Here is a 13,254-nt window from a genome sequence, read left to right on the forward strand (position 1 = left end):
TAACCTAATCTAACCTAATTTAACCTAACCTAACCTAAGTTAATCAGAGGTTTTTCTTCACTCGCATATCAAAGCCAAATTGAGATATACCGCTACTAGCCTGGTCTAAAAGTTTATGTTTGGAGTGTAAAAGGATAATATCCACTAAATTGTTGCCCAGCTTGATTGAGCTCATTTAGGGAGAGGTATATCTTATAACATGTTCCTTTGAATGATGTGTGAGATTGAACATCATAACTTCATTGTAAACATCTAGATGACATTGTCCGATAACAATGAATTTCATAGATTACATGAAACTTTTAACAAATTGATGTTACTGAAGCCAAAATGTATATTGCTTTACAGAAAAGGTACCATGTTTACTTTGGAAAATTCTCCAGAAGACTCAAAACCCTTTCCATGAGTTGACCAGCATTGTCATCAGAGAAACAATTCCTGTTGTAACTGAGACTGTAAGGAGAAATTCCACGGTATGTATATATGTGATTAATCAACATATAAGATGATTTAATCATCCCATTAAAAATTGAAGTATTTGTGAGCTGTGCATGAACTCCCTCTCCTGGTACCAATTTTGTTAAATCACCCATATTTGATAAGCAGTAGTCTCGAAGAAGGGGTGGGTTACCTTTGTAGTACTCATCGAATGGGGTCTGTGGCATGGCAATTTGCCGCACAAGATGTTGTTGCATGACTTCTCCTGATTTTATCATCCCTGAAAGCTTCTCATGTAACCTTTGAGTGTATGGCCAAAAGTTATTTCGCACATTTGCACTGGTTTGTACCCCGTGCGTATGGTGGCGTCTGAAAAGACCAACTACAGGCAATTCATATTTCTTCATATAGCGACGCATGTCAAAAGCGAGATTGACATTGATTCGATGAGATTCATCTTCAACTCCAGCATCTCTTATCATTTCCACTAAAGCTGTGTTAATTATTGCTTCAAACCCACTACCGAAAGTTACTCCCGCATTTTTACAGTAGGCATAAAATTTTTTCAGTGTCTGTTGATTTATATTGTGAGTAATTGTTCTGGAATAGTTTTCTCCCCCTGGTGGTGGGAACGCTTTGAAAAGGATAGGTGTGTTGTTACAAGCAATTGTTTCTTTCTTCTCCTCTTCAAGTTTATCTGGATTCTCCTCAAAGTGTCTGATAATTTTTGCATTTAGAGTCTGGATATCTTTATCAGAGACACATATGGAAGAGGGTTGGTCGTCAATAGGCCGGCCAGCAATGACTTCATTAAGAACTTCGGTGAGTTTTTGGAAACCAAATCCTGATGTGAAGGCATCCTGGAAACAATGGTTGAGGGATACGATAAGATCATACTGGTATGGAAAATCCCTTTGGATTTCTGGTACTGCACAAGGAGTGTCACTAGGTAATTGTAGGAGACGTGCTTTCCACAAAGGAGTGTCTTCAGATTGTTTTGGCTCACTGCAGAATCTGTCAATCAATGTTTGACGATCCCTTTGGTCCCCTACCTGTTACAGAAATAGTTATTATAACTCAGGTCAGTCTTGAAGATATCTCGTGTAACATCAAAAACAGTATTTGTGTTGATTTGACTAGCAAGGAACATTTCTGCGTAATAAACAGTTTTCTAGCAATGATGCCCAACATTTGTGTACAACTTCGATTTATTACAAAGTTTAACTGCCTAGGAGTTGAAAGGATATTTATTGAAACATCCGTGAATACCGTATATATAATGTATATGACAACAGAACAAACATTTTAAGCTGTCTAGTGGTGTACTTACCTCAAAATCGACGACAAGATTGGGATCCTGACATATCCAAAGTTGGGCACCCCTTTTTTGTATACAGCAGCTGTAACTTGGAACTTTTCTGCAGGAGAGAATATCTATCTCAACATATTTGTTCGAAGTAAATGTTATGTTATTGTGTAGTCTATATACTTGATAGACTTTATAACTTATTAGACTTTACAACATCTGAGATTGATTCTCATCAGACTTAAATTTAGTTACTCATCAGAAGGGTAGACCTTTAATACACATAATAAGTTAAGGGACGTCTTGTTTCAGAGTTTTAATTGTTATAGACAGATAAAGACCAATTCACCATAAAGCCTAAGATCAAGTTTTTTTTTAATTGTCAGGCCTTTTTTTTTACTATGGTTTGTAGTACTTTCTTGGAGAATTTGTATCTTTACTGAATTTTCCCTGATAAAGTATTTTCTGGTGCCCTCCACTCTTTCAAATTTTATCTAACCTTTGGACTTGCTTTGCCATCTGTCCTGTTCCATCCTCTGTGCATGCCCAAATCATCTCCTCTAAATATCCTCCACTCTAATCAGAATTGTGTCCTCAACACCAGCCATCTCTCTCACTCTCTCGTTCGTAATTCTGTCCTCCCATCTTACACCACAGATTCTTCTCAGACATTTCATTTCAAAAGCTAATAAAATTTTTTCTTCTCTTTTCTTCAGTACCCAGCATTCAGCACCATATATCACAGTGGGGATTACTATTGCTCTTAATAGTCTAATTTTCAACTTAATGGATATATTTCTATCTTTCCACATCCTCTTAGCCTTCCAAATGCTTTCTGGCCACTTGGGATTCGGTGTTGAATTGCTCTTTCCATTTTTCCATCTGCTGTGAAAAACACTCCCAAATATTTAAACTCATCGACTTGTTCCACTTCTCCCTCTGGTAGCTGTATTTCTAAGGCCTCTCTCTGGCGTCCAATTTTCATACTTTTGGCTTTCTCTCTGTTTATCACTAATTCATACCTTTTGCACTACTCATCCACCATTCTCAACACTGAAGTTCCTCCTTAGTTTCTGCTACAAGCACGATGTCATCTGCATATCTCATGCTAGATATTTTTGTCCCTCCTATATCTATGCTACCCTCATAATCTCCAATTGCCATTCTCATTACCCATTCCAAGTATAGGTCGAAGAGGTGTGGTGATAGTGGGAAACCCTGTATAACCCTACCAAATTGTTATGAACTCTTTTGTCAAACACTGTCATTTTCTTACCCTAGCTGGTGTCCTTTCATTCAATCTCCTGATAGTTTTCAGTATTTTTGGTTTTAACCCCTATTCCTTCAAAATCTTAATTAATCCTTCAGACGCTTGTCTGAAGTCAATAAATACCCAATACAGATCTTTTTCCTTCTCCCAAAATTTTTCTATGATTTGTGAGAAAGTGAATACATGGTCAATTGTTCCTCTACCCACCCTAAATCCTGCTTACCCCTCATAAATTATTTCCTCTTCTTGCCTTGCTATTCTACTTTGTATGATTTTTGCTAGAACTTTATAAGCATGTGGTAATAGACTGATAGGCCTATAATTTTTGCATAAGGTGGTGTCCCCTTTCTTGTGGGTTGGAATTATAATGTTTTCAATCCAATCATTTGGAGTTGCTTGTCCATATACTATATCCCTGCATAAATCACACAACCATCTTTCTTCCATTTCACCACCAGCTTCAAGCAACTCCTTTGGTACTCCAACTATTCCTGGTGCTTTCCCACTTGACATAGATCTCCACTTCTATCAGGAGATCTGGCGTTTCCTGTATGTTCCATAGCTCTGCTCTTAGTTCTGGATAATCTCCTGCAGTTACCAATCTCTCAGTTCCTTTTAGTTGTTCCTTGTAGTGCGTTTTCCAGATCTTCTCAACATCACCCGTTGCTGATACCTTGTTACCCTCTGCATCTCTTAGAGCAATTCCATTGTTTTTCCAACCCCTTGTTAATCTATCTACTGCATTGATTAGCTTTCTTGAATGGCCGTTTCTGAGACATTCCTCACATGTTTTACACGGGTCTTCTATCCATTTTATGTTTGCTCCTTTGCATTTTTTGTCCACTGCTCTGCACTTTTGTCTATAACTTGCTTTGTTTTCGTATGATGGGTCTTAATTCATAGTCTTTTTTGCTTCTCTCCTCTCTTAGCATGCATCCATTACTTCCTCTGTGACCCACTGTTGCTTTGCTCTCCTAGTTTGTATAAAGGATTGTACATACACATAAATATATATATATATATATATATATATATATATATATATATATATATATATATATATATATATATACAGTATATATATATATATGTATATATATATATATATATATATATATATATATATATATATATATATATATATATATATATATATATATATATATACATACATACAAAATAGGATGAATATATCCCTTAATCAAAGAATTAGGTACCTCTGAAGATATTTCTATGAAGAAGATATTACCATATCATATAACTAACCTTTGCCAGACATCCAGAGCTCTTTCCATATGCTCCGCTCTCAAGGGCTCCTTTGTGTTGAAGCGAAGACAGACACCAGTCAGACCTGAACTGTGTTTGTGGGCATAGTAGATTTCTTCCACGTCTTTGGAAGCAGGGAACAGCCATTTCAGTTCTCTCTCTGCTTCTGGCCTAATGATGGCAATCAAAAGGCAATATAAATTTTATAGCATTTTATATGTGAACAATTTCTTGATACATTATATACTGTATATAATGTATATATACAGCATATATATATATATATATATATATATATATATATATATATATATATATATATATACATATACATATATATATGTATAATATATATATATATGTGTGTGTGTGTGTGTGTGTGTGTGTATACAGTATATAAGATTATTGTGTAAATATATTTAAATCATAAAGAATAAATTTTCAAAGACTATTTTTTACTAAACAAAAACATTAAATAACAAAACTCGTGAACCATAAACGATCTAATATGTGATATAAATATATATATATATATATATATATATATATATATATATATATATATATATATATATATATATATATATATATGTATGTATATATATATTTTTATATATAGTAAATATATATATACATGTGTAAATACATATATTTATAGTAAATATATATAAACATCTTCTCTTCCTTCCCCTGCTGCTTGTGCATTCTCTAAGGACCCATTCTGTTATTCTTCATGTCTAAATATTGTTTGTCAATCTCATTATATGTCATGCCAATGTCCATTTCTTTATTCTTACATGTTAGAATATCCTCAATTTTAGTTTGCTCTCGTATTCATGTTGCTCTTTTTCAGTTTCTTATTGTTAATCCCATCATTATTTCCATAGCTCTTTGAGTTGTAACTAGCTTATATTCTGAGGCTTAAGTAAGGTTCTAAGTTTCTGATGGATAAGTTAATACTGGTAGCACCATCTCATTAAATACTTTATTTTTTCAGAGAAAGTGTCATTTTTATTTTCATAATCTCATTTTGTTTACCAACTGTTCTCCCTCCCATGCTTATACTGACTTTAATTTCAGCCTCGTGTCTTGGGGAATGACTTACTGTCTGTATATTCACTAACAATCTCTAGAGGTTCGTCGATAACTCTTTATTTGTTGTCTGCATTATCATTGAACGTTATCTTAGTTTTACTCATATTCATTTTCAGTCCTACATTTCTGCTTTCTCTATTCAAATCTTCTATCATGTTCTGTAATCCCTGCCATGATTCATTAAACATAACTATATCATCTGCAAATCTTAAGTTATTGAGGTATTTCCCATTAATATTAATTCCTAAATTTTTCTAATCTGAATTAAAAAAAAAAAAAACTTGTAGGAACGCTGTAAATAATTGAGAAGAGATGAGGTCTACTTGTCTAACTACGTTTTTAAGATGACATGATTCCGTTTAGTGAATCATGGAAAGAATGGCAAAAGAGGATAGAAGATTTGAATAGGTCTTGAAATAAATATGAGTAAAAACTACGATTGTGTTCAATGACAAGCCGAAGAACTATTATATAAAGGTTAAGATTGGTTGATTTATTTAAGGTTTTCTGGCATCCTGACACCTAAGGTCATTGACGCCGAATAAGGGTTAAGAACGACCCTCTAGAGATTGTTAATGAATATACGAAGGCTTATTTAGGGCAGACATTAAGTGTTTTCCAGGACATTAGACTGAAATTAAAAATAGGATAAGCATGAGATGGAGAACTTTTGGTAGACAAAATGTGATTATGAAAATTAAAATGACCGTTCTCTTAAAAGAAAAGTTTTTAATCAGATAGTCCTACCAGTATTGACTTATGCCTCAGAAACTTGGAGCCATAATTAAAGCCTAGAACATAAGGTAGTTACAACTCAAAGAGCTGTGAAAAGATTAATGAGGGGAATAACACTTGGCGACAGAAAAAGAGTAGCCTGGATGAGAGCAAATTAAATTTGACGATATTCTAAGATGTATGAAAAAGAAATGGACATTTGCACGATATTTAATGAGAATGACAGACAATAGATGGACATTGAAAATAACAGAATGGGTCTCACAGATGGCAAAAGAAGAAAGAGAAGGCGATGGATTGACTACCTAAGAACATTTGCAAGTATAAACTGGCATAGAAAGATCATAAACAGATGCGAGTGGAAGGACATGTCTGAGGCCTTTGTTCTGCAGTGGACTAGTAAGGGCTGAGGATGATGATGTAACATATAGATTATTAGGAACCGATGCCCCTAGTTAAAAATGAGTGTATATAAGAACATGAATCACATGGAGATTTAGCTTGAATTATATTAGCTGGATAGAAACCATTATTATCATTATTATTATTATTATTATTATTATTATTATTAAATGCTAAGCTACAACCCTAGTTGGAAAAGCAGGCAGGATGCCATAAGCCCAGAGGCCCCAACAAGGAAAATAGCCCAGTGAGGAAAGGAAATAAGGAAAAATAAAATATTTTAAGAAGAGCAACAACATTGAAATAAATATTTCCTCCATAAACTATAAAAACTTTAATAAAACAAGAGGAAGAGAAACTTGATAGAGCAGTGTGCCCAAGTGTACCCTCGAGCAAGAGAACTCTAACCCAAGACAGTGGAAGACCATGGTACAGAGGCTATTGCACTACCTGAGACTAGAGAACAAAGGTTTGATTTTGTAGTATCCTTCTCCTAGAAGAGCTGCTTACCATAGCTGAAGAATCTCTTCTACCTTTACCAAGAGGAAAGTAGCCACTGAACAATTAGAGTGCAGTAGTTAACCCCTTGGTTGAAGAAGAATTGTTTAAAACGATATATTTGTCTCTCGACCTCTGTTAGATTGATTGGGTTTAAAGATAGCACTGATAAAAAACATTCAACTCACCAAGTTTTTATTAATGGTTTATCCTGGCCTGCAGAATGAGTTTGACCAGCAATTAAAGTTCTAGTGAACGGTCGCCATGCATTGCCCGCGGAATATTTTCTGAAGAAAAGAATTGATTTCGTGATATTTAGTCAAGTTGCTAATTGTACATTCCTTTTGATATTCATTCAAATGGTCCAAAGGGAACTGCTGTAGTTAAGTACGCCGGTGCAAATGACCCATTTTGAATAGATGAATTAGGTTTGGAATCTTAGCTTTTGGTCATTTTGATAAAAGAATTGAAAAATGGTGTAAAAAAAGTCTAGTAAAGAATATTAGATGATTAGGTAAAAGAATAAGAAAAATAGCAATACTCCAATGAAACTTGTTGTCTTTTTGATTATTTGTTGAAATAATAAACTGACATCGATCATTTTTCAAGACAAAATTTAAAATGTCTCTAAAGTATTCTTGAAAACTGGTTTAAAATGCATTGATTATGTTCAGTGGTAATCAAATGAATTTTCACATTAACACGAGTAATAATGAATTAGTTCCAACCTGATAAGTATGGAAACATGACTCTGAATACGTCCAAGGCTGAAAACAGAACTTACACTGACTTCCTGATTGTGGCTTCAAGGCGTTTCATCCCTAGGTGTGCCATAACTCGAAAGTCTTTTTTGTAAAGAACACATTAGGAACGTTAGTTAAGTCTTAAATTCAATTATCAATATCTTTGCACTAAATGGAACAATTTTGTTTTTCACTTTTGTCAAAGGCAATAAGGATGTTTTACAAGGTGATTCTGGCCTTTACTAGTGACAGAGATGTTACTCTGTAAAATGAGGTAGTGCACTCTGTAGCTGATTGTGTTATATCCCTCACCAGATTGTCTATGATATTACTTCTTACCTAATCATTTGAGTGGAATAAATTTGCATGTTCCGTGGTCTGATGGAGCCAAGATCTTTCAAAACTTTGTTTATTGATTTACAAGTAATGTACCATTCCAGTCTTGTAGTTAATGCAGAGGTAACACTACTAAATTTATCAGAATCTTCATGTTTCGTGGTCTTATGGAGCCAAGATCTTGTAAAACTACGTTTATTGATTGGCAAGCGTTGTAACATAGTAGTATTGTAGTCAATACAGGGGTAACACTACTAAATTTATCAGAATATTCATGTTTTGTCGTCTGATGGAGCCAAGATATTTCAAAACTGCGTTTATTGATTTACAAGTAATGTACCATTCCAGTCTTGTAGTTAATGCAGAGGTAACACTACTAAATTTATCAGAATACTCATGTTTCGTTGTCTGATGGAGTCAAGATCTTGTAAAACTACGTTTATTGATTGGCAAGCGTTGTAACATACTAGTGTTGTAGTCAATACAGGGGTAACACTACTAAATTTATCAGAATATTCATGTTTTGTCGTCTGATGGAGCCAAGATCTTTCAAAACTGCGTTTATTGATTTACAAGTAATGTACCATTCCAGTCTTGTAGTTAATGCAGAGGTAACACTGCTAAATTTATCAGAATACTCATGTTTCGTGGTCTGATGGAGTCAAGATCTTGTAAAACTACGTTTATTGATTGGCAAGCGTTGTAACATAGTAGTATTGTAGTCAATACAGGGGTAACACTACTAAATTTATCAGAATATTCATGTTTTGTCGTCTGATGGAGCCAAGATCTTTCAAAACTGCGTTTATTGATTTACAAGTAATGTACCATTCCAGTCTTGTAGTTAATGCAGAGGTAACACTGCTAAATTTATCAGAATACTCATGTTTCGTGGTCTGATGGAGTCAAGATCTTGTAAAACTACGTTTATTGATTGGCAAGCGTTGTAACATAGTAGTATTGTAGTCAATACAGGGGTAACACTACTAAATTTATCAGAATATTCATGTTTTGTCGTCTGATGGAGCCAATATCTTTCAAAACTGCGTTTATTGATTTACAAGTAATGTACCATTCCAGTTTTGTAGTTAATGCAGAGGTAACACTGCTAAATTTATCAAAATCTTCATGTTTCGTGGTCTTATGGAGCCAAGATCTTGTAAAACTACGTTTATTGATTGGCAAGCGTTGTAACATAGTAGTATTGTAGTCAATACAGGGGTAACACTACTAAATTTATCAGAATATTCATGTTTTGTCGTCTGATGGAGCCAAGATCTTGCAAAACTGCGTTTATTGATTGACAAGTAGTGTAGTATTCTAGTCTTGTAGTTAATGCAGAGGTAACACTACTAAATTTATCAGAATCTTCATGTTTCGTGGTCTTATGGAGCCAAGATCTTGTAAAACTACGTTTATTGATTGGAGAGTCTTGTAACATACTGGTTTTGTTGTCAATTGAGTGGTAACTACTAAATTTATCAGAATATTCGTATTAATTTGCATTACCCTCGACAATTAGCATTATTTTCAACAACAATTTATGAAGCCTATTGTTTGGTGCTTATAGGAAGTCAAATGCAGTATTTCTTATTGGAACTGGATGAAGACTTGTATTTAAGAATATCACTATCGTGCCAGGAAGTTATGATTTAGACCATTACACGGATTTTTTTTAACATCTTTCCTAAGTTATTTCTTAACGGGAAACTTCCATCTGCACTCTTAGTGCCTATTTCTCAAGAAACTAAGCATTGTATGTTCAAATGTGGCATCGATAATCCCCTTTACAATTTGTGCTATATCTCCAATCTTGGAGGTAAAACATGATACCCGGAAAGTTGAAGACTTCTCTTTGTTGTCGCTGTATTGGTTACGCTCGGTCCACACACAGGTTTTGCTAACTGGCCAACACCAGCCATAGGGCGACGACTGTTTGGTACCCCTGGCAGTGAGGCATTTGTTAACCGAATGCCCCACATATAGCACCTTAAGAAATAGATACACTATATGTTTGAGGTTCGAGATATGAGGATGGCAGGTTCATCCTTGCCAAGATTTTTGGATACGATGTGTTGTACTATGCTAGCCGTATTTTTTAGATTTATTTCAGAAGCAGGTCTTCTGGATGCTATTTAACTTTTACTAGAACGTTTTTGCTTTCATTGTTTAAAATTGAATTTTCTTTTATTCGTTTTTCATAACAAATGATAACGACGTCAATGATCTTAGATGTCAGGATGTCAGAAAAGTCTAAATCGATCTTTTAGAATCTTGTGCATCTGTACAATTTTCAAGAAATATAAAGGTATATACAGCATCAGTAACAAAGATATCCACGGTTGTAGATCAGCCAAGACATCATGGCCACCTTACTAAGAATCATAGACTCCTTAAGTATATAAACACAAACTTTTTGTTTATTTAGAAGCCCTATCATTGGCACAAAAGTTATTATAAAGGTTAAGACTAATATGAAGTAGTACTGTACATCATTATTTACCATTATTATTCACAAAGAAGTATTAAAACTATTATACATAATATTATTATACGTTAACCTCCCATGAACAATTACATTTGCAGATAGTAAATCCGAACGGTTAGAGACAATTGTAGTGAAGTTTGAATCGGGTAAATATTTAAGTTTCCGAATTTAAAATAACCAGGAAATACCACAGTCCACTTTACCCTATGGCCACAATCAAATAAGCTCACTGTAACTATTGTGCCATGACTTGTTATTCCATCCACTTTGCCCTGTCATCCTAGTTCCCCTTTCACTATTATTATTATTATTATTATTATTATTATTATTATTATTATTATTATTATTAATTGCTAAGCTACAACCTTAGTTGGAAAAGCAGAATGCTATAAGCCAAGGGGCTCCAACAGGGAAAATAGCCCAGTGAGGAAAGGAAACAAGGAAAAATAAAACATTATAAAATGAGTAACAATATTCAAATACATATCTCCTACTTAAACTATAAAATCTTTGACAAAACAAGAGGAAGAGAAATAAGATAGGGTAGTGTGCTCGAGTGTACCCTCAAGCAAGAGAACTCTAACCCAAGACTAGAGAACAATGGTTTGAATTTGGAGTGTCCTCCTAGAAGAGCCGCTTACCATAGCTAAAGAGTCTCTTCTACCCTTACCAAGAGGAAAGTGCCCACTGAATATTTACAGTGCAGTAACCCCTTGGGTGAAGAAGAATTGTTGGGTAATCTCAGTGTTGTCAGGTGTATGAGGACAGAGGAGAATGTGTAAAGAATAGGCAAGACTATACACTGTGTGTGTGTATGTAGGCAAAGGGAAAATGAACCGTAACCAGATAGAAGGATCCAATGTAGTGCTGTCTGGTCAAAAGACCACCCATGACCCTCTAGAGGTAGTATCTCAACGGTTGGCTGGTGCCCTGTCCAACCTACTACCCTAAAATAAAGGTTTTGAAACTACTGAGTATTCGAAGATTTAAAAGACTTGAGGACACAAAACTTTTAGATTATTGTGTAGTAATTGTACCAGATGAAGGAGAAGTCATGACTATTTGAATTAACAGCATACCTTCGACTATGTGCAGGATAGTATAGTTTGGGAAGATCTGAATGCAATGGATGATCGGAATTATGAAGATTCTTACGTTAAGACATAAAGTACTACAGAATGGCGGTGCCAGAAATTGATATCCAGATCAGGAATAAGGAATTTATTAGACCGCCTTAATAGACCGTACAACAAATTAAGATGAGAGTTACCAGTAGAAGACCAGACAAAACAATATTCAAAACAAGTTAGAATGAATTAAAACATTTCCTAAGATAAAATGATCAACCGTATTTCCCGTGTCATAAAACGCTACTAGTGGTAATGTTGGGTTCACACATTCTTTACTTTTACTTTTACTTTTACGGGTTTATTTCTCGCCCTCCATCAAACACTAAAGGTCTGTTCAGGTGGGCCTTGGTGTGTGAAAAAATAATTTCTATTCAGTTAATATTTTGCTCTGTATCATTATCAGTTATTTCGCTAGCATTTGTATTCAGGCTTAATAGTTTTCAGGTCACTATTATAACTTTCTAAAAAGATAAGTCTTCAGGTTTTTCTTGAAAGCTGCCACATTATTGCTATTCTTGACATCAAGTGGAAGGTCGTTAAAGAGTCTCGGTGCAGCATAACTGAACGTTCTTCCTCCTATTGCATGTTTCACACTAATTTCGAATAGTCTATGTGGGTCATCAGCATGTCTAATTCTTACAGCGGCGCTGGTAGCTTCAGGGTAGGGGACCAAGCAATCACGAAGATATTTAGGCTTATCACTTGTAGGTGCTTTGTAAGTCAACAAGCAAATTTTAAATTCAATTCTAGCCTTAACAGGTAACCAATGTAGATCGATCAATGCAGGAGTTATTCTCTCCCGAAGTTTAATGCCTTTTATCAGTCTAGCCGCCCGGTTTTGCACATTTTGAAGCTTTCTTAGTAGTGTATTTGGCAATTTGTAGTACAGAGAATTGCAATAATCAAGCCTTGATATTACATGACTCATCACTAAAATTTTTGTACTGCCCTCTGTTAGATATTTTCTAATAAATGCTATGTTTCTTAGGTGATAGTTACAGACTTTCCCTGTGTTCACAATTTGGTCCCTCATTGACAAATTACAATCTATCAGTACACCCAAATTTTTCACAACAGGCACAATCCCAACATCAGCATCACCAATTTTTATACTTTGAATTAACTGGTAATTCTTCAAAGCCACCTCTGTGCCAAAAACATACGTTCTGTTTTATCATCATTTAATTTGAGCTTTTTCCTCTGCATCCATGTTTTTATTTCAGTCATTATCTTATCAATTTTCTTCTCTGTATCTTGTGTTGTTGAAATTGAGAGGTAAAACTGAGTATCATCTGCATATAGTTTAAAGCCCACTTTTTGTATTTTCAAGATGTGTGATAGCTCAATAGTATATATGTTAAACAAGATAGGGCCCAGAACACTACCCTGTGGTACACCCTTCATAAGAATTCTCTCATTGGATCGGTTTCCAGAAACTTCTACAATAGTCTTCCTATTCACTAAGTAACTTTGCAAAAATTTCAGTGCTTCCTCAGTCACTCCAATAGACTTTAAGTCTTCAAGTAAGTACTCGTGCACAAAAGTGT

The 13,254-nt window shown here is 34.7% G+C and overlaps 1 protein-coding gene across 1 annotated transcript; it reads right to left on the bottom strand.

Annotated features, from left to right (window-relative positions):
* Nucleotides 1-352: 352 nt before the first annotated feature.
* On the bottom strand, nt 353-7,829 carry LOC137630275 (uncharacterized). Its single transcript, XM_068361724.1, has 4 exons — nt 7,795-7,829; nt 4,281-4,451; nt 1,765-1,856; nt 353-1,486 (listed from the first exon to the last, which is right to left on the bottom strand). Exons 1-4 carry the CDS (start codon nt 7,827-7,829, stop codon nt 363-365), a joined length of 1,422 nt encoding a protein of 473 aa, XP_068217825.1. The 3' UTR covers nt 353-362.
* Between the last annotated feature and the right edge of the window lie 5,425 nt (nt 7,830-13,254).

This window comes from Palaemon carinicauda, chromosome 38 (assembly GCF_036898095.1).
Source record: "Palaemon carinicauda isolate YSFRI2023 chromosome 38, ASM3689809v2, whole genome shotgun sequence".
In the NCBI taxonomy this organism is placed as follows: domain Eukaryota; kingdom Metazoa; phylum Arthropoda; class Malacostraca; order Decapoda; family Palaemonidae; genus Palaemon; species Palaemon carinicauda.